This window comes from Ctenopharyngodon idella, chromosome 14 (assembly GCF_019924925.1).
Source record: "Ctenopharyngodon idella isolate HZGC_01 chromosome 14, HZGC01, whole genome shotgun sequence".
Taxonomy (NCBI): Eukaryota; Metazoa; Chordata; class Actinopteri; order Cypriniformes; family Xenocyprididae; genus Ctenopharyngodon; species Ctenopharyngodon idella.
This window is the reverse complement of record NC_067233.1, coordinates 4,789,587-4,815,471: the sequence shown is the minus strand read 5'-3', so window position 1 is coordinate 4,815,471 and position 25,885 is coordinate 4,789,587. Positions and strand designations below refer to the sequence as shown.

At 35.7% G+C, this 25,885-nt stretch overlaps 3 protein-coding genes across 4 annotated transcripts; 1 reads left to right on the top strand and 2 right to left on the bottom strand.

Annotated features, from left to right (window-relative positions):
• Positions 1-252: 252 nt before the first annotated feature.
• Positions 253-9,407, bottom strand: eef1g (eukaryotic translation elongation factor 1 gamma). The gene is made up of 10 exons (XM_051859871.1): positions 9,278-9,407; positions 8,342-8,500; positions 8,194-8,257; positions 6,450-6,592; positions 6,216-6,359; positions 4,699-4,828; positions 4,040-4,265; positions 3,778-3,950; positions 3,467-3,591; positions 253-553 (listed from the first exon to the last, which is right to left on the bottom strand). The coding sequence occupies exons 1-10, from the start codon at positions 9,287-9,289 to the stop codon at positions 395-397; spliced, it is 1,335 nt and encodes a 444-aa protein (XP_051715831.1). The 5' UTR covers positions 9,290-9,407; the 3' UTR covers positions 253-394.
• A 1,552-nt stretch (positions 9,408-10,959) lies between these two features.
• Positions 10,960-14,449, bottom strand: polr2g (RNA polymerase II subunit G). 2 transcript variants are annotated; one of them, XM_051860728.1, is made up of 9 exons: positions 14,303-14,449; positions 13,860-13,969; positions 13,621-13,780; positions 13,339-13,389; positions 12,193-12,258; positions 11,833-11,904; positions 11,689-11,722; positions 11,411-11,464; positions 10,960-11,308 (listed from the first exon to the last, which is right to left on the bottom strand). In XM_051860728.1, exons 1-8 carry the CDS (start codon positions 14,312-14,314, stop codon positions 11,451-11,453), a joined length of 519 nt encoding a protein of 172 aa, XP_051716688.1. In that variant the 5' UTR covers positions 14,315-14,449; the 3' UTR covers positions 10,960-11,308; positions 11,411-11,450. The 2 variants fall into 2 exon arrangements, with proteins under 2 accessions (XP_051716688.1, XP_051716687.1); XM_051860727.1 differs by having other exon boundaries at positions 10,960-11,464.
• An 8,888-nt stretch (positions 14,450-23,337) lies between these two features.
• neurog1 (neurogenin 1) lies at positions 23,338-24,829 on the top strand. The gene is made up of 2 exons (XM_051860154.1): positions 23,338-23,545; positions 23,635-24,829. Exon 2 carries the CDS (start codon positions 23,645-23,647, stop codon positions 24,260-24,262), a length of 618 nt encoding a protein of 205 aa, XP_051716114.1. The 5' UTR covers positions 23,338-23,545; positions 23,635-23,644; the 3' UTR covers positions 24,263-24,829.
• Positions 24,830-25,885: the final 1,056 nt, after the last annotated feature.

Here is a 25,885-nt window from a genome sequence, read left to right as displayed (position 1 = left end):
AAAATACTTTCCGGGAACATTAAAACCAGCACTACCAAATTAAAAGCAAGTTTTATACTTTCAACCTTGTTCAAAGCTTGCCTGCCCCCCCCAAAATATTACCATAAGCCATTTATAAAACATTTTACTGCTATATAACTATGACATGCTTAAAGTTTTTTTATTATTTACTTACAGACAACACTCAGGAGTAACACTCAAAACAGAAATGTCTTTTAAATGTCCCTTACAAACAAATGAACAGATTCAAAGTGGGATTGTGAAAAAAAAAAGTTTTATTTTTCTCAACTTAAGTCTTCCTTCCACCACAGCTCAAAGCCTTGTACATGGGGCTCTCAAACAAATTTCATGTCCATTGATACTGATGTTGATAAATACTGGGTGCAAGATGTTCTCACTTGAAAATCTTGCCCTGGTTGAAAGCTTTGCCTACATGTTTGAATTCACCCTCCCATGCAAAGTATTCCTTCACCATGGTCTTGCACTCCTCGCTGTCCACGTCCAACTTGCGCCAAGTGTATGACTCATAGTCAATCTGCCAATCTTCACTCAGCTGAGGAGAGATGAGAAAAAACATTGAATCAAAAAAAAAATGCTCAACATTCACATTTGAATGAAAATGAATGCCAGTGAAGTAATTAAACTCAGCACTGATTATATCGAGTCAACTAAAACTAGTCAAATCTTAGGGCAGATTGTGAACTTCAATTTATTTTTGCTATATGCTGAGAACTACAAAACATTTGTACAGTCAACTTGTATTAAAACTTGCTAACTAACCATATCAAAATATATACAGCTCACTTGTATTGAAAACATTTCTGCTTTTAATAACACTAACACTTATCTACTTAACATCAGAAATTAAGGATGAAGTACATCTAATGACAAAAACAGCTAGTCATTCAGCCTGGTTATCCTGTATACAGAGCTTGTGCACATGGTTGCCAGATTGCAAAAATTATGTAAAACACAGGGCTGAACGTAAACAGCGTAGGGGAATGACACCGAAGAGAGGATATTGTTGAATAAAGTCATTTTTGCGCAAAGTATTTTCGCCGCTTCATAAAATTGAAGTTGAACCACTACAGTCACGTCAACTTTAACATTGTCTTTAGTACCTTTCTGGACCTTGAAAGTGGTGGTCAGAAAGCTCTCCAATTTCATCAAAAAGATCTTAATTTGTGTTCTGAAGATGAACGAAGGTCTTACGGGTTTCCAACGACATGAGGGCGAGTAATTAATGACAGAATTCGTATTTTTGGGTGAACTAACCCTTTAAAGTAGACTAAGCTGTATTTTCTTTTATCTTGCAAATTAGCATTTGCCTACTTTGATAAGTTTTTTTTTTTTTTCCATGTTACAGATGAATTTGTGCCAACCATAGAATTTAATTGGAATCAGCATCAACGAAATATACAGGAAGTGTTTTCCCACATCATGGAGAAATGCTTCTTTGATGTGCTGGTTTTTATTTACCAACATTATCAACTTTCAATTTATGTGAAATGTTCAAGACTTTTGATATTCAGGTTGTTTACTCCAGCAACCCTGCTGCATTTGTTGTTGCTTTAGGATTGATCACTACAGCAGTGCTGGGATGGAAAGATTGTTTGGTTATTGGTCACAATTGGCCAAAACTCAAAAGAAGCTAATGTTCCTTTTATGCAATGTTTTGTGCAAATATGACGCAAGGTGCTGGAGTTTAACTTTCACCATGTGCCTTCAAATAAACGTGCCTAATCTGGCTGTTCAGAACATTCAGAAAAGTTTGAGGAAAAAAAAAAAAAAAAAAAACAATTACATAGTAAGAACTAACATGGATTACAAAACAGGTCTATTTTACACTTCTCTCTTCACAATACGACACCAGATACAATCGCCCCCAGAACGGTCAAATCTTGTGAAACAAGCTCAGGTGTCTCAGAGGGAGAGGAAGCTACAGATTTTCACCCACAGTATCTAATGTTAGTTTTGAACCGTTGCAATAAGTCACTACTGTAAACTAATAACATCTAATTAAAAGTAACATTTTTGGTCCTGCTAATGGTGCTGTGAGGGCACAAATTGATAGATTAGGAAAGACTGGCCTATACGCTAAATGATTCAATAAAACATTAAGCACCTGACAGGACACTTTAAAGAGATTCACCCAAAAATGAAAATTCTGTCATTAATTACTTACCCTCATGTCTTTTCAAACACGCAAGACTTTCGTTCATCTTCGGAACAAAAATGAAGATCTTTTCAATGAAATCTGAGCCAGTTCTGTACCCTCTATGCGACGACCAATTTGACACTTCAAAAAAGAGATAGTAAAACTAATCCATATGAATTGAGTGGTTTAGTCCATATATTCTGAAGAGACAATAAGTTTATATGATGAACTCAATTCATATGGATTAGTTTTACGATCTCTTTATGAACTTTTTAAAGCGTCAAAGTGGTAGTTGAGTAGCAATGGAGGGACAGAAATCTCTCAGATTTAATCAAAAAGATAATTTGTGTTCTGAAGATGAATGAAAGCCTTATGGGTTTGGAACAGTATGAGGGTGAGTAAATGACAATTTTCATTTTTGGATGAACTACCCCTTTAAAGGATAGTGACTTGTATAGTGATGGCCGAATTTAAAACACCGCTTCAGGAAGCTTTGGAGCGTTATGAATCAGCGTGTCGAATGCAGCGTGTCCTTTCATACAGATTACATAATCAGAGAATTTGTTTTTTTTATTTAAAAGTAGACATTAAAGCTTTCTATAGATATATTTCTCATGTCTGAAGCAAGTATCCTATACGCTAAATTTCGGTTCATTTTTGTGATGTGCTCCAATTCACGAAGACTGAGATGGCAGAAAGTGCATCCTGTTTTTGTTATTTTACAAAAGCACAACATTTTGTTATTGTGAGTTTACACAATTAAAAGTAAACCGTTTCGAATGATGCATTACTCTTATTTGTATGACCAAAAACGATCGAGTATTTTAAGTTGTTGCCGTTGTTATCAGGTAAAATGCAAGTGATCGACTCCATGTCATGCAGTAAGCGCTATACTTCAGCTTCCACACTCCGCACAAACAATATGTGTCTAATAATAGCAAACATTTATTTAGGTTAACGTTAGAGCGAGTGACCACGTAAAGTTGCTAACACGTTTCAAATGAGAAGCCATATTTGAAGTCGCTAAATGACAGGCAAACATCTGGATTTCCTGCCTGACATACTGTAATAACCACAAGGAACCGGCGTTATCTCTCCGATCTATCCCTAAGGGACTTGCGTGACTTCACCACTTCCTGTGGAGTTTTTTTTTTTTCCTTGACTAACCAAATATTAAAATTTTGGTCGACCAAGCCTCTTCTCGCCAACTAACGCCCTACATTTTAGATACAGCGTTTGTCCCTGAGTCAAACTATAAACATACATACAGACACATAACAGGGTTCTGAGTACATGTAAATCACTCACAGTAAATGCAAGGTCCTGGCCTCTGAAGACCCAGATACCAGAGATGCAACTGTCGTTGTTTGCACCAAAGAGGATGACACTGGCAAATGCATTCTTACGTAGTTTGTCAAGTCGCTGGAACATTCCTGAGGAGATGAGCAAGAGAGTACTTGTACATATCTTTAAAAACTATGCAATGCTAAACTCTTGCGCAAGTAGTACTGCTGAATTGGAAAAGAACAAACTGGGAACGAGTTATAGCATTCCTGGCACTTCATGTTTAAGGAGACACATCAAAGAAAATATCTAAAATCAATGTGTCCCGACCGTACCTGTGATAAGATTACAGCTCATGAAGGCCTGGGTTAGCTCTTCAGGGAAGCGGTACTCAGCATACCAGATTGAAAAGCCCTCGCGATCAAAGTGATCCCAGAAGTAAGGCAACGCCACGGTCAGGGTGTCCTCGTTGGAGTATTTCCTCTTGAACTCATCCATGACAAAAGAGCTAGTGGCAAGAGGACAAAGGCAAACTGATGAGAGAGCGAACAGACTTTCAAACAATGCCTATCTCTAAAGTGAAGGTGTATCAAGTACCTTTTTGGAAGGTGAGCAAATGGGTCCTTGGCTTTCGGCTCAGAAGCCAATGCAGCCTCGCATTCATCCATCTCCTCCTCAGCAGGGGCGGCTTTCTTTTCCTCCTTTTTCTTCTCTTTTTTCTCCTGCTGCGGTTGTTGTTGCTGCTGCTTGCCTCCTTCCTTGCCACTCTTCTCCTTCTTGGTAGGAGTGTCCTTCTTCGGCTGCATCTCAGCAAACTTCTTAGCTAGAGAAACAATAAATAAAAGCACACTTATACTAGCACTCAATATTGAAGAAAAAAAAAAAAATTAGTGCTTCAGGTTAATTTTGCCTTGGGTTGTACTGGCTTCAAAAATCACAGCATCATTGTTAAAATGTGAGAAAACCCCTCAAGGAAACTGGTGAAACTCCATGGTTAGTGTCAGAAGAGTGACTGTATAACTTTCGTCATTCTCAAGGACTTCATTTTGCAATACATGATCATTCAAGATAATATATTGATGTGACAAAAATATAATATGTATAAAAATTTTAAATGTATTCCAAGTTGCTTTTAGCATGTACATTCACTTGCATCATCTGCCTCCATAATAGCAGTATGAAGAGGGAAGGAAGAGAAAAAAAAAAAAAAAAAAAAAAACCCAAACACAACACACAAGCAGATTTGAGAAACTTACCATCAAACTGAGCCATTTTCTCACAGAGCTTAACCTCTCCCAAAACAGTCTTAAACTGAGGTTGGTTGACACAGGTCAAAAACCAGCGAGTGACGTTGGGGTAGGGCTGACGGAAAGCAGGCTCAAGAACCTAGAAAGGTAAAAAAGATCAGTTTAAAACACTGCAGCTTTATCATGTACATTTACTGCATATTATTATTAGAATGGTCCAGTAATCAGATGGGTGGGGAACAGATGAGTTTAGAGGTGTAACGATACATCATTATATCACAATATAAAAATGTGATATGTATTGGTGACGTGAATGTGTCACGATAGAGTTCATTTTATCCAAGATTCCACTTACTGTATTTATAAGGTATAGTTCAAAATGAAAATTCTGTCATTATGTACTCACTCATTTTGTTCAAACCTTTAAGTTTTCCGTTCATCTTCCAAAGACACAAATGAAGGTATTTTTTAATGAAACCTGAGAGCTTTCTGTCCTTCCACTTAAAGCCCATTCCCCTAAAACTTAAAAGGTCATAATGGCATCGTAAAAAAACAAAAAAAAACAAGCAGTTTAATCCAAGTCTTCTGAAGAGACACGATCGCTTTATATGAACAGATTTAAAGCTCACACTGTAGTAAACACGGATGCTCAAACGTATGTGCGACAACATGAGAGAGAGAGTACATAAAGACAGAATTTTAATATTTAGATGAACTAACCCTTTAAAGTTTGGGAATAGTCATTTTGACACTGTTTGGGATTAGAACTGTGAAAAGACAAACCATTTAAATCACCATATCTCATTTTTTTAGTAGTATAATAATTCAAATAATTTTAGATAATTTTTTAGTTATGTAAGTGAATTATTAGAGGGTGAGACATGTTTGATTTTATAAAATGGCCTACATTATTTTAAGTATATGGAGTCAGTGACAGAGTGCAAGCATGTGTCTAACATAACTCTGTATTTGCAGCATCAGAATCATGAATATTTTTATTCTGCCGTCACCATTGCTCTGTGCACTGGGGACCAGGACAAAGTCGAAGCCTATTCAAGTTCACCTCGTAATAACAAATTTAACATTTTAAATCAACAGTACATTTGTTAACTTTTTACCATATGTCTTGGAAGTAATAATAATAATAATAATAATAATAATAATAATAAATTACTTTAAGCCAAAATAAAAGTTTTGCAACAGTATCATATCATGAGTTCAATATAACAGTGTATTGTAATACCCCTAGATGAATTAGACCAATAATCAATTGTCCATTTAAAATAAAACACTAAAAAAAAATAATAATAATAATAATAATAATAATAATAATGATGGATGATAATATTTTAGAATTAAATCTTAACAACAATCATAATCCTAAAAAGGGTAGAAATTAGTGTTAATTAGTGTAAAAGATAGTTACATCACTAATAAAAGATAAACCAACATGGTCCCAATTTATTGTGCATCCCTCATAAAAACCTGATTACGGCTCAGATTTTCATGACACCCTGTAGGCTCACCTGTTTGTAGAGCCAGAGTAGAGAGCAGACAACAGTGATGTCAGCCAGACTGACTCTCTCCCCAACCAGAAAAGTGCGAGTGTTTAAGTGCTGATTCAGGACGGCGAGGACTCGTTTCACCTCTTCCTTAGCCTGTTCTGTGGCCTACATACAAAACAAAGGACAGTCTTACAAAACATTCAATGCACTTCCTGACAGATAAAGTCATTACATCAAGAGATATTCAAAGCTCACCTGTTTGTTGAACTGCATGATACCCAAAGTGGGGAACACCCAGGCGCTAGCTGGAGGGATGATCTCAGAATCAGCAAAACTGACCCACTGCAGCACCTGGGCACTGGTCTGGGGAGTGCTGCCACGAAGGGCATCACTGCTCACTGTCAGGACACACGTCAGCATTAACGGCGAGTAATAAAACACCAAAGGTTTTTAAAGAATCACAATAGTCCATCTATAGGCCCCATTTACACCTGGCCACTTCATGAGCGAAAAGTCCTGGGGTCTCATTTATAAAGACGTGCATATTTGAACATACAACAGTTTCCATAATGTCCCTATGAAAAGTCTGTATGCACAAAATAAATAAATAAATAAATAAATAAATAAATGTGATTGACATTCGAGCACTCATCAATCAGCAAGGAAATCCAAGCACACTCTCCAAAAATGTATGTGGGGTAGCATGGGCCGGTTTCTGTACAATATATTATTATTTTCAGGAAATCATTCATTTCTTTGATGTTTATCACAAAGCAGTTAAAATATCACTAATTTGCAGATATAATTATATTAATGCATACTGTGATTGCCTATTTGTGACCCTGGACCACAAAACCAGACATAAGGGTCAATTTTTTAAAATTGAGATTTATACATCTGAAAGCTGAATAGGACAATATGGGATAGTTAGTGATAGGACAATAGGACAATATCACAAAAAGTGATAGGATAGGACAATATTTGGCTGAGATACAACTATTTGAAAAAAAAAAAAAAAAAAAAAAAAAAAAAAATAATTGAGAAAAATCGCCTTTAAAGTTGTCCAAATGAAGTCCTTAGTAACGCACATCCACTCACAAAAATAAATTTAATATATTTGTGTGGGAAACTTACAAAATGTTTCTTTACTAAATGATCTTTACTTAATATCCTAATGATTTTTGGCATGAAAGAAATCAATTTTGACCCATACAATATATTGTTGGCTATTGCTACAAATATACCCGTGCGACTTATGACTGGTTTTGTGGTCCAGGGTCACATTTATCTTTACATTTTCATAAATGGTGAATTAATTGAATTACTGCACCAAAAAGTTATGTATGCTCTTCAGTTGGCAGTCTCACAAGAACATTTTCACATCAGCTTCTACCTTTATAAATCCTAATTTGTTCTTGACCTTTAAAGTAGGAAAAATCCACAGAATTTAGGTTCAAATCTGATTGTACCTGCATTTTACAAATGAGGGATCAGGTATAAATGCCCCCCGAAACGCTTTTAAATTGGATTGCAATCCGATCGCTCAGTCCCCTTTTAGGTTGTGGTTTGAGATGCTTTCCAGACGCAACTGGACAAGTGTATTTGGTTGAAGCCACATATGTGAAATGTACTTCTCCCAAAATGGTAAAAAATAAGATGTGAGAGCATGTTATATCAGCTCCTGGCCGCCAGATACCACAGCGCTATTGCAACATGCATCTCCACAGATAATGCCCACCAAAAATGAGCTCAGGTAAGTACGCACTAATGGCCACAATTCCGTAAATGAAACTCAATTTTCAACATCCTGAAGCTTAACAGTCATCTTCATTAAATGTGGCGAACATGAAATTCTCCCATTGCAGCCGTTGCTCTTGATATCAGATAAATAATATATGTGGCCGAGTGTAAACGGAAACGTATCAAACCGGCTAACTATCCGATAAAAGGGAACGCATGAAGTGGCCAAGTGTAAATAGGTATTATAAAGCTTACTTACAGTAGTGAGCAATGGCATTGCTCTCAAACAGACAGAAGCCATCATCACCCTGGTAAGCAGGAACCTAAATGAACAGAAACCACATTCATGAATTATTTAAACATCAGGAACATATGCAAAAAAATAAATAAATAAAAATAACACTGACCTTTCCCAAGGGAAAGTTGCTAAGGAAAGCAGGGGATCGGTTCGTCTGCCCAAAGGTGAAGGCAGGGGGGGAGCTTGCAATCTTCAGACGGGCCCCACTGTACTGGGCAGCGATCTGAGCCTTAAAGGCCCTCCAGTTCTCTGGGTATGTGTAGAGAGTCTGCAGAAACACAAGGTTTGAGATTACATTGCTGAAATTGATGCGGCTTGTTCAGCCTCCATCTATAACAGAAGCTGCCCCCTTCATTAAGACCACTTATACAGCATTACACAGCACTTTCTATCAGCTGACAGTGCAATAAATTACTTCAGAGATCGTAAACAATGTATGCATATTCATATAGAGGGTTAATAGTGGCAAAACTAACAGGAAGGTGTTGAAGTGCCACTTATTTGCAAACCATCTGTTATTGTTAATCTTTAAAAACTCTGAATTATATTTTAAATAGTCGGGAAGTGTTTGACACCACAACTAAACTTCAGAATCAGAGGTGTCAATAATTACAACGGAAGCGTTTTATTTTGTCTGAACGACTATACAATACATACATAACGGACGCTTTTCTATAAAGCTCACACAGCTTATACTCTTCACTTTCACGAAATGAAAGTTTAAACTACAATTAACATGACATTCTGCTATTTGCAAAATGATTAAAGCGGAGAATGAGCAGCATGGAAGGGGAAAGCAAGGGAAACGTGGCACAAAGGAGCGCAGCGCTGTGCTTCTGCCCGTCATCACACTATCCACCTTATAAAGGGGTGTGGGGAGTATTTACAACAGAAATAATCATCACAACAGCTTCACGGGAGACTACAAAATAACACGGTATGAAGACAACATACAAAGATATAAGGATTGGAATGATTGGGGTATGATTGTGGAAAGAGATGTACTGTAATAAGGCATCGAAGGGTTTTCTCCCATCTTACTCACCCCTGCCGCCATCTTCAGGACGAGAGAAAGGAGGAACGGGCTGCGCGGTGGTGACGTATAGGCCAGTCCTGTCGCAGATATAATACGTAATAGGGGCGTGAAAGCGACAGCTGGACGTGTTTTTCCTAAAAATGTGATTTAAACTTTTTGCTGAAAGATATATTTATTTATTTATGTATTTGACAGTAACCATGCTTTTGAACTTGTTCTTTTCTTTGTTTTGCATTGCAAATTATTCATTCACATGAACAAATTTCTCAACACTTTGCCTAGATTTGATGTTTCACACACTGTAAAATCTCTTAAACTCATAAATAATAGTAAGAATAGCAAGAACTATGATTTTATCTTTCTTACAGTTTGAGGTTTCCTTTGTTTACCTCTTTCCTGTCTTCCCTTTCCATTTTTGTTCTTTATATTTCAAATGCAGCGGTTTCTTTGCGATTAAAAAGAAATTATATATATATATATAAATAACATAAAAATGTTCCAATCCTGTATTTATTCTTCTGAGAAAGTATTAAATAAAATAATCTATGACAGATCAGTTCATGCCCAACATCTGCTTTTGTGTTCCGATGAATAAATACAGGCTTGGAACAACATAAAGGTGAGAAAATAATTTATTAAACATATTTGGCTGAATTCATTATACATTCATAGCGTAACACTCTGACCTGAACACATTTTACCATGTTAAAATCTAAATGTGAAAAAAAGTCTACAGATTCTGTCTGGGCCTGAATGCTCTACAACTTACTGATCCCTGTAAATTCATATTTAAAGGACATATTTCAGTCCACTTGCTCTGATATTTGTGTTAAAGATTAACCAGTTTCTATGAATGGAATGGACTCTGTTGTGAGATTTAATTTTAATGTTATGTAGGCCCAGTTTCACAGACGGGGCTTAGCTTAAATCAGGATTAGGCTTTAGTTCAATTAGGATATTTAAGTAACTTTTATAAACGTACACTAGAAAAAACATTACTGGTGTGCATCTTGAGACAAAACAATGGCACTGACATATTTTAATATATGTCAGTATAAGTTGCTTTCAGTTAAAACAGTTCAAACATGCATTTTAGGACTAGCTTAAGCCTTGTCTGTGAAACCGGGGGGTAATGTTTAATTTTAACATTAAATATGATTTAAGGTTATCATTTTTTGGGGGGGGTTGCGGTTTTGATTATCACTAAACATACTGAGAATTTAAAGAAAAAATATATTAAAAGGTCAAATACTTATGACAGTTATTAATAGTTTCAGTGGGCAGTGAGCTATTGTCAGAGTTGCCAAGTTTTCACAACAAAACCCACCCAATTGCTACTCAAAACCAGCCCAGTTGCACAGTAAAATTCACATTCCAGGGACTAAATATCATGTTATTTGGGGTTGCTTCAACCCACTGACATGAAAACAATCCACGGTAACAGTGTAAAAGTAGCCCAATTGTGTGGGGAAAACACGGACTTGGCAACACTGGCTATTGTGTGACTCTGGCATGATAGGAAGCTTCAATTGTAAATATTTTCCTGCCAAAAATTGTTGCTATGATATATTGTTATCAGAGTGGGGTAGCATCAAAATATTTGCAAAAACCACTGACGCACACTGAGTACTATGCATTAAGCCTTTCCTACAAAAGAATTTCAGAATAATAAAAAAAAAGACAAGATGGAGACATGTTCAAAATGGCTTTATGAGTGCTGTATTACAAAAGAGAAATATATTCAACTACAGGCTGGTTGGCATTTACAAAAATATTTTTAAAAATGAGCTTATATAATAATGAAATTGAATAACTTCTAAAAGCAATGTGATAAATTATTCATTTATCCTTCCAAAACGTGCTTGTTGACCGGTTTTGCTTACAGGATCATTCAACAGCCGAAGAGCCTTACTATATATATTTTCTTTTCTCTGCTGCCTCAGTATAAATGAAACAGTTCAGTCTTTCCATCATGCAACTGCAACATTTTGTTCCCATTCGACTTGATGTTTCACAAATCAAACTGTTGCCATAGGAAAACTATAGATATACCAACATGGGGATAAAAGGAGACAATAAAAAAAACATCAAATGAATAGGGAAATAATTACAGTATATACATAAACTACGTAACATCCTCACAGCATCAAGTTTCATATTTCCCATATTCTTGATAGAAGAATCAGCTCACAAGACCTAGAAGAACAAGAGTGAAACTTTTAGACAATAGCTGGATAGCGCAACATAATTTAGACATGATGAAGAATAAAAAAAAAATTGTGAGGATCAGTTTTGATATCACATTTTAAGTATTTACAAGAACTGTATAAAATCAATGAAGTTATGGCACAGTTAACTGCAAGCCTTTGGCTGTAAACAAAGAGCTGTGACAATAAGATTTCATCATAAGAAATACATACCCAGGTAGTCATCCATAAGAGATCCAATGGCAAACTAATAAAAAAAAGGAAGAAATAAAATGAATAATCAAAAACTTTAAGAAAGCATTTTTATCCAAATAGAATATTATTCAGCATATTCAAGAGTAAGTGCCAAGGATTTACAATATCATTCTTATCCACTCGAGTTCCCACAATCTTCAGTCGAATTTCATCATCTTGTTGGATCACAATGTCCTGTTGAAGAAAACAAACTGACAAGGGTCTATATTTGTGCATTTGAGTGTTAAAAAATTACTTCTAAAAACATTTCCTAAAGCTACAGTATGTAACTTGTTTGTGTTAAAAAAATATATAATGAGCGAGTACATCATGAATCCATTTTCCATGTTTTTGTCTTACACTGAATCACTACGGTACACCTATAATAAGTGTTTATATTCAGAGCATGCATTTTTGTTTATTAACTGCTAGATTGCCAAAAGTTACAGACTGCAGATTTAATGGTGATTTATTGACTCATACCTCATCGACTGTCTTATAGCATGGCGGATTTGAGTTTGGGTCAAACTCCATCTCAGAGGGAATAGACTAGACACAGAAATATCACAAATATAAGACAATTACAAATGTCACAGAATATAAACACAAACACATATGTGCATAGATTATATCCATATTTTAATAATATACACTACCAGTCAAAAGTTTGGAAACATTACTATTTTTAATGTTTTTGAACGAAGTCTCTTATGCTCATTAAGGCTGCATTTATTTCATAATAAACACAGAAAAACAATAATAATGTCAAATATTATTACAATCTAAAATTATGGTTTTCTATTTTAATATACTTTAAAATTATATTTATTTCTGTGATGCAAAGCTGAATTTTCAGCATCATTACTCCAGTCTTCAGTGTCACATGATCCTTCAGAAATCATTCTAATATGCTGATTTGATACTCGGTTATTATCAATGTTGAAAACAGTTGTGTTGCTTAATTTTTTTTGGAACCTGTGATACTTTTTTCAGGATTCATTGATGAATAAAAGGTTAAAAAGAACAGCATTTATTCAAAATATAAATCTTTTCTAACAATATAAATCTTTACTATCACTTTTTATCAATTTAACACATCTGTGCTGAATAAAAGTATTAATTTCTTTCAAAAAAAAAGAAAGAAAAAAAATTACTGACCCCAAACTTTCGAACGGTAGTGTATATTGTTACAAAAGATTTCTATTTTAAATAAATGCTGATATTTTTTAACTTTTTATTCATCATAGAATCCTGAAAAGGTATCACAGGTTATAAAATAATATTAAGCAGCACAACTGTTTCCAACACTGATAATAAATCAGCATATTACAATGATTTCTGAAGGATCATGTGACACTGAAGACTGGAGTAATGATGCTGAAAATTCAACATTGCATCACAGAAATAAATTATATTTTAAAGTATATAAAAATAGAAAACCATACTTTTAAATTGGAATAATATTTCACAATATTATTGTTTTTTCTGTATTTATTATGAAATAAATGCAGCCTTAATGAGAATAAGAGACTTCGTTCAAAAACATTAAAAATAGTAATGTTTCCAAACTTTTGACTGGTAGTGTGTAATATATATATATATATATATATATCTCCATGGAAAACCTACATGACGAGAAATGAAACAAGACATGGGGCCAATTTCTGTAAAGAGTCCAACCTGGGAAAAAAAAAGAAAAAAAATATTGTATTAAAGGCTAAAACCATCAGAAGCAGGGCAATGAGTTTTATCAACACTGTATAAATAATCACTGAGCAAGTAAGTTCTTTATACAAGAGCTCTTAAATGTGATCTGTCTCCACATCGAGTCACACTAGAGTAAGATACATGAACTAAGGAACGTCCAGAATAGAAACAACAGCACTAAGAGAAGATAAAATGGGCTCGTACTTTGTTAACCTGAGTGACAACAGCATCCACAACTTCTCCCTTGAAGGGACGGAATACGATGGCTTTGTATTTGACGGGATACAGCACAAAACCTCTGCCGGGCTGTATTACACCTGCTCCAATATTATCGATTGTGGTTACTGCAATAACAAAGCCATACCTGAGAAACAAAAAAGACACATTAGAGACTCAGATTAGCTTATATTCATTAACTGAATAAAGTCTGATCTCAAACTTACTTTCCTGTACATGTTCCCTCCACCTCAGTGAACAGTTTCTGCTTGACTGTGTTCAAAAGGTTAGGTCCAAAGTACCTTGGATGGAGGAGAATCTCATGCTCCAAAGAGATCTATTGTGATGGTGATTGAGAAAACAACAAGCAGCTACATTAAGATAATAAAAGGTACGTCTTCAATTGGTTTGAATGAACAAAACACACTGAATAAACAATAACATCAATATTTTTTTTCGACTTTTAATAAAATACTTCAAATAAGCATATAAACACAATATTCATCATTTCAACATTACAAGATTTGTCGAGCTGGCTGCATTTCATTCACCAACACTTTCAAAATGTAGGCAGCCGAGACAAAACAGCATCAACGAGCCAAAAATATTGAATTCTTAATGCTGGGTTCATTGTAACTACAGGCAAAAAATAAAACAGCTGTGGACTTACGTGATAAAACATCTCTTAACGGGTTTATTTGACAAATGTCTTGGTTTAAATCGTAAAAAGCCGCGAGTATTGCTTTATGCGTGTCCAGACGCCGACCCTCAAAAGAATCGAGCTGCAATAGCGTTTCCGGGTGACTATGACTACAAATTAAGAGTCATACGAAGGCATTTATAAAAAAAAAAAAAATATATATATATATATATATATATATATAAATTAAAATTAGAAAAAAGAAAAAAATGTTGATTAAACAAATATTTTGTGAGCTATTTATTTTTTAAACAACTATTTATTTATAAATATTTATTTTAGCTATACAAAATGTAGATGCATTATAAAAAATTGCACCCTGATTTAAGTGATTTTATTAAAATAACATTATTTACATTATTAAAATAAGTTTGTTTAAATGCCTTTCTGTCATGCTGTATAAAGGGTCCAAATTATGTAACTTCCTGGTAGTGCTTTAATGAATATTTCAATCCACAATTCCTTACATTTTAATTAATATTACATTCCATGAATGCTACATTTTATGTAATTAAAACTGGTTAATAAATAAAATGTTTACATATATTTTAAAATCAATTCAACAAATTATGTGAAGTATGACACTTTTGTAACTAGATTTTGTTAATGCTAGGATAGTTTAGTTTTTATAACATTTAATAGATCAGCAAATCAATTTTAAAAGGGCTACTTTGTCTCGAGACTCGCGTTGAACACTTACACACAGAATGCAAGACAAAACATGAACACAAGAGGTCACTATAATTCCAAAGTTATTCAACGTGTGGCCTTTGACAGGACAATTAAAGCGCTTTCGGAGCAAGCAGACATGTGTCTGATTTTTAAACGAACTTGCTTTGAAGACACAGAGCACCGTTTGAATAAAATATATATTTCCCCAGAAGCTTGAGTTAATTGTCTCTCCAAAGTGAAACTAGTGCGAAAATTGTGCCAAACATCGAATTTTTTCATTTTTCAATGTTACCGAGTCATTATTAAATTAAGAAATACCAATGTATGGCTTCGTTTGAGTAGATTTACAAAAGAACAAAACTAAAAAGACTTGTCATTAAGAAAACAGATTAGATAGATAGATAGATAGATAGATAGATAGATAGATAGATAGATAGATCAACAAATAATTACTTAAATTAATATGCAGCATTAAAAAGTGATGAGTTTAAAAGGTCCCTTGAACTAAAATGTTATTGGACAAATAAAGCTTATGTGTGGAAATCCTGAAAGGCATACTTCCAGTTTGTTGCTGTTTTGTAGCTTTAATAGCAAGTTTTAAAAGCTTCTCTTTCACAAGCAAATAAAAGCAAATGCAGTGGAGTGCTATAGATCAGACTGTCTCACCATTGTTGCTGAGGCAGGTCAGATACCCGAGGACTAAAGCCATGCATGTTGATGAGCATGGGCAGATGTCCACAAATATCTGAGCATGGTGGATGGCGTTTGCATCATGCATAGTCCAAATCGAAGATGGTCCTTGGGGACTTCTTCATTTTGTCCGCGCCACATTCTTGCAGAGAGCTGGCACTCATCGCATTAACCTTGATATTATAAAAGAGAGGGAGAGAATGCTTGCAGATGTCCTCACAGTCACAAGTTCATGGCCTTCATGTTGTGGAGACAGTGCTTTCATTTAATCAAACCCTTTATAGTCCCTCTTTCTATTTCGGTGGAATTTTGCCATTAGGTTACTATATATCAACTTATACAGTGATTTCTCAGTTCCAAATTGGTGCTGCTTCAAACTGTCTTAAAGGGATAGTTCACAAAATTCTGTCATTTACTTACCTTTAATTTGTTCTTAATCTGTGTAAAGTTCTTTCTTCTGTTGAACACAAAAGAAGATATTTTGAAGAATGTCGGTAATCAAACAGTTGACGACACCCACTGACTTCCATAGTAGGAAAAAAAAACTATGGAAGTCAATGGGTGCCGCCAACTTTTTCAAAATAAAATATTCTTCAAAATATCTTCTTTTGTGTTCAGCAGAAGAAAGAAACTCAGGTTTGGAACAACATGAGTAAATGATGACAGAAGTTTCATTTTTGGGTGAACTATCGCTTTAAGACAGAAAATATCTGACAGATTTAAAGGCATTTTGGCCAAGCTCTGTGAAAGCGGAATTAAATATTAAAAATCAGTGGTATATAAAAGTACAAGGCCATGCAAAAAATAAACTTCAATAATTAATGTGGTTCAGATAACATAATTTTTTGAGTTTATGTTGATTAAACCATCAGCTTCATTGTATTAACTTTAATTTCAATGGACTTAACTTACTTTTTTAAGTTAAACCAACAATTCTTTACAGTGTAAAGAGGTCTACATAGGAAAGGACATTTTTGCGTATGTTTAACTTTATTGCAGAATAGAATATTAAAGTAAATTTTGTTTGAAAGTAACTTCAAAAAATACATTTGTTTTATTTATTTTCTTTTAAAAAATAATTTTAATTCATTTTCTTTTTCCCCTTAATTTTCTCATCTCTGTGATTGATTGAACAAACTGAACATATGTAAGCAAACCTACCACAATTGTCGTTTATTCACCTTTCATTGTGCAACATGTGTTTGGACCAACACACTGTTTTCAAATATATTTCTCTTGTGCCGCTTTTGTTTTTTTGAAAGCAAAGCCCTTCTCCAGTGTTGATCTGAGTGCTCTCAGAGCTGATGGAAAGAAAACCCTGTTCCTGAGCTTCAGCTCACTACTTTCCTTCCCCCTCTCCCCTTGCTCTCGCCAAAGGTAGCTTTCAGATGCAAAATAAGCAGACATATGGAGAGGAGGTCTTTCTCCAGCCCTCCTAAAGATTCAGATTGTATGACAAATCACGTCCACCACCACCCTCCCAACCCCACACAGAATCTCCAGACAACAGCTTCATTAGAGTGAAAGAAGGAGTTTTTGCAGCTTTGTCGAGTCAAGCTCAGACTTCTTTCCCTTCTCAATTACTCCATTGTTGGCTAGAGATTCAAGTTATTGCACTCAAAACCATATGGCTGATTTGAACACCTACAAGTGATGCTATCACGCTTTATCTAGAAATAAAATGGCACATTTTTCTTTAACAACTTGGTGAATAATGTTTGTTGCAAAAAACAAAGACTTGCGAAACCCACAGTCCAGCAGGTCTATACTAACGCATGGAACAGTCTGGCGAGGTCAGGTGTATGAACTTATCATTAGTCAGGGAATCGCTGTGTACTTCCTCCCTTTTACGGTGATGTAGCTTGTGCAAAGCTTCTTCTCATTTTACCAAAGAGTTGCCCTGGTTACTTTCAAATATAAAGTCTTTAGAGACACAGCTCTCATTGTTAGCACTGATGCAGGGTAAACTAGAGGTAAATTATGCACTTGCACAAACACACGAAGACAAGTGAATGCCCCACCGTAGGGTTTGTATTTAGAATTGGACATCTGATTGATAGTACTAGGTTCACGAACTGGTACATTATGTGTCCGACTCACAAAGAGAGCCCAAAATTTACATTCACATAGCTTGTAATGAGATTCCATTGCATTTTGATAATAGCACCTGTTCTGAAATCTTGTAAATATGCACAAAAAAAATATATTCCAGGTATATATGGCAAACAAGGTTGGAAAAATTTAAATGTAGGAATGTAATGTTTATGAAATGTAGCTTTCAGTTATGCATTTCAGACACAGGACACATGCCACTGTACACATATCTGTAAAATGTCTAAATAATAATAATAAGAATTGTACTTTATTGTACAGTCCTGCTTCCCATGTACAAACTATATAATTACAAAAACTGGGTAGTACCCTGAACTTACCTAACCTTAACCCATGTTGCCTTATATTAACCAGTACTTTCTTAGGTACACTCTAAATGTTGGGTTAAAAACAATCCAAGTTGGGTTGAAAATGGACAAACCCAGCAATTGGGTTGTTTTAACCCAGCGGTTGGGTTAAATGTTTGCCCAACGTGCTGGGCAGTTTTATTTAATCCAACTATTGTTTAAAAATGACTATATGGCTGGCTTAAAATGAACCCAAAATATCAGTATCAATATAAAAATCAGACACATAATTACTAGAGGCAACAATAATAATCAAAAGGTGAATATTTATTAATAAGCAATTTAATAAATGTTTATTGTTTAATTATTATTCATTAAACTTATTAATAAATGTTCATTTACAACATATTTTGGGTTCATTTTAAGCAAGCAATACAGTCATTTTTAAACAATAGTTGAGTTAAATAAAACTACCCAGCAGGTTGGGCAAACATTTAACCCAACCGCTGGGTTAAAACAACCCAATCGCTGGGTTTGTCCATTTTCAACCCAACTTGGGTTGTTTTTAACCCAGCATTTTTTAGAGTGTAAGTACATTGTAATTACACTGTAAGTACATGTACTGAAAAATAAAGTGATATTATTATTATTATTATTATTATTATTATAGAAGCATAAAGGTTTTGATGCATTTTTAAAAATGAATAAAAATACACAACCCACACATTTAATGTTCTTGGAAAAATATGGCAAAAGTTGAATTTTGCTTTATAAAGACAGCACAAAATTCTAGCTAACAGCCCACTTATTGCAAAAAAATTAAGAATTTGGATGAATGAACATTTATATAACTTCAGAAATGTGAAAGAAAGAAAGAAAGAAAGAAAGAAAGAAAGAAAGAAAGAAAGAGATGTGCAACATTTCCCAACATTAGCAATATAAATTATATTTTATTTGCAAAAGAAAAGTACTGCATGGCATATTGAGTTGGATTAAGTTTTAGGCTTTATCATAACTTCAAGAATACTACAAGGAGTGACAAAGTTGCTGCTGTCTTTAAACATTGTAACCCTAGAATTTGTTTCCAGTCTCTTCGTGCACGAGGCATGTGGGGCTGATTTTCTCATTTGGGGTGTGGTATCCCCGTACAATTGAAGCACTGGAGTAAGGAATTAATTATCATTCAAAAGTAATGGCCCTATTCTGCCCTGCTTGAATTCTGAAGAAGGAGAAAAGGTCCTCTGGCCCCGATCCTGCCGCAGCGCCAGGGGAAAGGATTATTCCGGGGATTACCATGTGAAAACTTCTATCAGACTTTCTGACTCAAAGATCCTTTGCGAACAGTAATCGCGTTAATACCCGGGGATTAATGCTGGGCCAAATGCAAAATTGAATTTTAATTCGAATTGCATAAATAGATATAAAATAAATTAAAAGACTATTCTAGCGGAGAATAAAGCGCGTTCTGCGCCTCACACGTCACATGCCAATCCAAGACAGGTCGAACAAGACCAATGCACCTTTCACTTCATGTGCTTCAGACACCGCTTTCCACACCTGCCATGCAAATCTTAATACTGCTCTCTTTCTTCTTCCCTTTTTAATGTTGCAATAGCCATTGTGCATTGAAATATCACTTCCATTCAGGTCGCATATTTAAGTTTACTCGCGCAGCAGACCCTCAACCACGCGCGTTGCGTTGCTTTCTTTTTAAAAAGTGCAGTGTGCATGATTGTTTTGGGGTTCAGATCAGACCCTCTTTAAGTAATTCAGTTGTTTCATTTTCTCACGTGTTTCTGCTATTGAAATGCAATCAGGTCTCGTGCACTTGTGCCTAATCCTGTCAAAATCTCCTTGGCAACATCTCTCAGCTGTGGGCAAAACCCTTCTTCCTCCCCACCGCCCCTTTCTAGGGGAAAAAAAAACCCTGACACATCCATCACTTTGGTGGAAATAAGTAATGTTAAGTAAGATTGTAAAACAATAACTTTTTTATGACTTTATAAGAGCAATAAGTGCAAGGTCCAGACCAGATCACTAATGCTCTGACTGGAAGCAAAATAGTCATTCAAGCTGTTTTCCCTCTTTGATGTTATTACTGACAGGTTGGTGTTGTAATAGTAAAATCGATCTCCCCCATCACCCCAGTCTGGACCTCCACAGAGTGACCAGAGGGGCTTTAAAACCAATGCATTCGTCATAAAAACGTAAAAAGCAAAAGAAAGAGCACGTTTAGGCTATATATATATATATACACAACAGTTATTTCTGGTTCTCGAATCTGATTGGCTGAGAGGTCTTTCCAGCCATGCTATATTCTTCCAGTATCGCACGGTAACCGTTTCACCGTTTGAATCACTCCGCTGTCAGCATTCTCACAGCGAGTGTCATGGCGGACATATTTTTATGTCCGAATGTTGTTTTAAGAGTTTTTATATATTTTATATAGTTGTTTAGACCTCAGATATGCGAGTTATATGTAAACATAGCACCTATAAATTTGTTTAGACGCTTTCGGAGATGCGAGCTCCAGGCCGTCAGCGACCGTTCAGAGCTCATGTACCCGCAGAGAACAGCTTCATCTCGGCCAGTCCTTCGGGAATTTGCCGCTAGCTCTTATGTAGATAGTGTTTAAACATGAGGTATAATTCGTTTTTGGGTATATCAAACAGGCACTATTTGGTCATATTAATGTATTACTTGTTCCACAGCTAATACACTCTAAAAAATGTTGGGTTCAAAACAACCCAAGTTGGGTTAAATATCCCAATGATTGGGTTGTTTTGACCCAGTGGTTGGGTTAAATGTTTGCCCAGCCTGCTAGGTAGTTTTATTTAACTCAACTATTGTTTAAAAATTACTATATTGCTCACTTAAAATGAACCCAAAATAGGATGGAAATTAACATTTATTAATATGTTTAATAAATGAACATTTATTCATAAGTTTAATGTATAATAATTAAACAATAAACATTTATTAAATTACTTATTAATAAATGTTCATCTTTTGATTATTACTGTTGCCTGTCTGTAGTAATTATGTGTCTGATTTTTAGGGGGGGGGGGGGGGTTCATTTTGGTTTAATCAACACAAACTCAAAATATTATGTTATCTGAACTACATTAATGACAAAAGACAAAATGTTATAACAAATCATGAAAATAATTTGTACGTATATATGCATAAATGAGGAAACAGATGAGGAAACGGACTCAGTCAGAAGTTCACTACATCTTCATGAGTCCATATACTTTATGTGTCTAAAATTATGCATCTAGTCCACTTGTGCTTCACTTCATGACAGCGAAAGCACAAACGTGCCTCAGAAGCGGGGTGTTTTTGTTCACGCTGGGACTATTTGAATAAGAATAATGCTATTGGAGTGTCGCAGGCCGAGAAAAATGAGTGACAAAAGCTCAGAGGCGCAGAATTTGGACGGGGGACAAGCCGTATAGAGCTGAAAAGAAGAGAGAGGAGAGGCGCACAATGGAACAATTCACCTTATAATCGCTTTGATATATCATACATGCCTGAAGACTCTAAACATTGTGTAATTATTTATAAATGACTGTGCTCCTATCGCCATAATACCGCACGGAGAAAGGCGCCGCAGGTCTCTCCCCAAACTATTTCTAAATAGTGCCCCTTCATTTTTTTTTTCCCAAAGAGGGGCGAGTTGCTTGCAATTGAATAAATTGAATAATTAATGAACAATTGTACGGCTGTCTCATAAAGATGTCTTTAAATAAAACTTAAGGCACTGGGCACAGCGGCGCATGATTGAACTGCATCTTTCACCTCGAGAGTTATAACTCAAGATGCGTGCAGGCAGGGTGGAATAAAGAGAAATAAACGTTATTTGAATGCATAATACAGTAAAATATTGCAATTTACCTAGCATTAGCATTAAATTATATATATATATATATATATATATATATATATATATATATATAAAACTTTAATTTATCTAAATTATGCATTGAAGCAATGCACAACTGTATGGTAAAATGTTTTAGTAAAACGAACGAATATATCATTTATTTCCAGAATTCCTTCCGCTTACCAACACATTTGAATTTTACATTTCTGTTCTCAGATATTTTATGTTGAATGTTACCATTTTTGTATTGCCACGTGTGTTACACTTATGTTTTGTTTGTCAGCTGGTGCGAGGCAAATTCTGATGAACTTTACTCATCATGTCTTCCATCAATTACCTTTGTTATAATCTGATTTGGTATGGTGACATTATAGCACTTTATTTTCCAGTCCTGTTCATGTACATACTATTATATTATAGTAATTACAATAACTGGGTAATATTAACCCTGAACCTTCCCCTAAACCTAATCTTAACCCATGTAGTTACCTTATATTAGGCCCTACTTTCTTAAGTACATTAGTGCACATACTGTAAAATAAAGTGCAACAATTATATCATTTAATGACATAGAAACTGTAAAATACATTTGGTAAAATATAGGCTAGGCTACATAATAAAAACAACTTTTTTTGCAATTTACAAGATGGTTTGTAGCCTACTATACACTGTGAAAAATTGTTTTCATGATTTATCACAACATTTTTTCTTTTGTCAAATCAACTTCAATAATTAATGTGGTTCAGATAACATAATATTTTTAGTTTATGTTGATTAAATCAATCGCCTTCATTGTATTAACTCAAATTTTTAATTTCAATGAACTCAAAATTGTAATGCAACCAGGTAACTTACTTTTTTAAGTCAAACCAAAAATTCTTTTTTACAGTGGGACCAAATAACTACAACTAATAGCTACTAGCACGTTTTACCTTGTATTATAGGTAATATGTAGAATGAAAATGAGCTGAAACGTCAAAAAAAAAGACATAATTTCGCATCAAACCAAAGCAAATGTATAGCCTATAAGTTTGTAAAATATAATTTTAAAGAGCTATGATTTTCTTAGCGCACAAAATACTTTAGAACAATGTGTGAAAACTTGTCTCATAGCCTCAGGCCACTTCGTGATGTCTCTTCTTTTCAATTTCCTCCAGAGATTTAAGTTAAAGTGGGCTTGGTGCACGCTGGACAGATAGCAACAGCTCTGCTCGCGTGGCTGGGCAGCTCTCCTGCTCTCTGATTGGCCAGCGGTGATTACAGGCACGCTTCAGAGGGCGAACAAACAACAGGCATAAATTATGCTAATGAGATGGCCGTGCGGCACGGGGCAGACCTGATGCAAACCATTCATTCATCCTTCACAAAAAATGCCAAAGCGAGGGGGTATGTCCATTGTCTCATCAGGGTATATAAGGGTAGGTGAGGCCAGTCGTGTGCCAAGCTCACAAGCTCACACGAGCTGATTGAGGGGTAAGAGCAAGACAGACGCGTGCCTTAAACTTCAACACAAACTATCTGCAGAACTCTGCAAGACACCCAGTGTCATCTCCAAGCCCACATAAGGTGCGTATCCGCAGCACAAAACACCCGCAGAGGACTTGGAATGACTGTTTTTTTGGTGTATTCCTAACTTTATTTTCCTATTTCTCCAGGTTATCAACAATGGAAACTGTATACTCCGACATGGACACCTCAAGCTGCGACTACTCCTTTACGCACACTGATGACGAGGACTCGCGCAGCAGCCTCCACCCCGCGTCCCCCGCGTCCTCCTGCGGCAAGCCACCTGCGTCTCCAGCCGAGCTGCAGCAGAAGAAGAGGCGCAGGGGGCGCGCGAGGAACGAAGCCACCGTGCACGTCGTGAAGAAGAACCGCCGGATGAAAGCCAACGACCGCGAGAGGAACAGAATGCACAACCTCAACGACGCCTTGGACGCTTTGAGAAGCGTGCTGCCGGCCTTTCCCGACGACACGAAGCTGACCAAAATCGAGACTCTGCGCTTCGCTCACAACTACATCTGGGCACTTTCGGAGACCATCCGGATCGCAGATCAGAAGTCAAGAGACCCTGCGCTGCTGCTCCCCGGACTAAGCTGCATGGGAGATGCGCCCAGCCCCGGCGGTGACTCTTGCTCCTGGCCGTCCGGCGCATCCTCTTCGTCTTCATCCCCGTCTTACTCCAATTCAGACCCGGGTAGCCCCGCAGCCATGGACGATTTTGGATACTTGCAAACCGATGTAGTTTACAGCTACACCAACTTCGTACCTAGCATCTATTAATGTGACTAAAGCATTCTGTATAGAGTCTGCAGAAGTATGTAGTGTAATATCAAAAGGATGTTGCTGTTACTTTTCTATTAGAACCAAGAGCACAGAGACAACATTAGGTATTCACTGTTTGCCTTAATGACAGTTCACAAATGAGAATGTTTTTTATTTTTGTACGCTTTGTTACTGACATTGATGCTTTTTCCGATATCTTTGCACTTTTTGCATTCCTTGGAGCATGTTAGAGAAAATTATAATTTAAACCAAGACAGATTGGCCTTTGCAGTCCAAGGTGAAAAGTCAATATTACAATTTGTAGAGCGATAAAGCAGAAAAACGAGCGTGAAAATTCCGTTTCAACGCTGTGACAATAGGCTGAAAGGACAAGACAAAGATCTGGCCTTATGCATTATGTATTTTGACCCGAAGAAACCTCTTCTGTCTGTCTGACTGATCCGAGTACAGTTAACTAGCTCTCATCATGACTGCTTCTTTCCCACCACTTTCTTTTTGTTTTATTTATTCAACCTGTTGCTTATTGTATTTTTATTGTATATAAAGAGATTTATTCTATTATGTATTTACCTCAGAATATAAATCTGGTGCAAACATGTTTGTACGAATAAATATAACGTTTTCTACAAAATATCTGTGCTTGCTTGTTTGCTTCATAATGTGACGCCTCTACGTAAACAAATCATAGCATAATGGGCATCATTGTAATGAGTACAGCCACTGAAGCGTCACACTGGGTCACCGCGCAGAAAATAACGGTTGTGCAGCAGGTGCATGGATATAGATCGGAGGTCGTCTACGCGTCATCTAAACTGTCAAACAAACCGCTTATGCACATTTTATACACGATTGCACTTGATTATATCGAAGCGTCCACATGAGTTTTAGTCATTAGGATCTCAAAGATAAGGAAAAAAAGTGCTAATCTTATATTGCACGAGGTGGCATTTTGGTGGCTGTGTATTTAAAACTTCCTACAGCCTGTATTCAGTTAAATTATATAATGTAACCTAAATATACAAACTTATTTGAGTTCTGTTTGTTACTATAAATTAATAAATAAAACACAGGTGTATAATGGAAGGATCACTTAAAATTCACCGAATTTGGCATCACGAGCAACTGTGGACAATAAAAATATAATAAAAATGCAATAGGCTAACCATGAAAAAATTCTAACTAACCAATAAAAATGTGACTTTTAAAATAAAATCTAAACAAATGCCTCTTTCGAAATTATATGCCTAATAAAAAACTTTTCATCGTAAAACTATTGCATTGTCAAATAGGCTGTACATTTTCTCCCTAAATTATAGTTTTTCTAAAACCATGTAAATACAGTTTTTGTTGTCTTTGCAGTATCGTTTTTACAGTATATATGGTAAGATAAAATGAATAGGCTTGTATAGCATTTTACATTATTTTTCAAACCTTTTTACGATGCAGAAATTCCCAAAACGCTAATCTGCGCTACTCAAATGAACATCCTTTAATCCATTGCACTTCAAATAATAATAAAAATAGAATAGAATTAAACATATAAAATATAAAAAATCGAATGTTTTTGTTATCTATGTCCCAGCTAGTCTACACCTATTTTTTGGCGCATGTATATGGCTT

What these genes read in the sequence shown, in the direction of transcription:
- neurog1 (XM_051860154.1), top strand. Translation starts at nt 23,645, where the DNA reads ATGGAAACTGTATACTCCGACATGGACACCTCAAGCTGCGACTACTCC.
- polr2g (XM_051860727.1), bottom strand. An exon ending in GAGGGAACATGTACAGGAAA is followed by an intron (nt 13,781 to 13,859) that starts GTAAGTTTGAGA and finishes TTTGTTTCTCAG; the next exon opens with GTATGGCTTTGTTATTGCAG. An exon ending in GAGTGGATAAGAATGATATT is followed by an intron (nt 11,723 to 11,832) that starts GTAAATCCTTGG and finishes TTTTTTTATTAG; the next exon opens with TTTGCCATTGGATCTCTTAT.
- eef1g (XM_051859871.1), bottom strand. An exon ending in GCAACTTTCCCTTGGGAAAG is followed by an intron (nt 8,258 to 8,341) that starts GTCAGTGTTATT and finishes CTGTTCATTTAG; the next exon opens with GTTCCTGCTTACCAGGGTGA. An exon ending in TTTGCTCACCTTCCAAAAAG is followed by an intron (nt 3,951 to 4,039) that starts GTACTTGATACA and finishes TCTTGCCACTAG; the next exon opens with CTCTTTTGTCATGGATGAGT.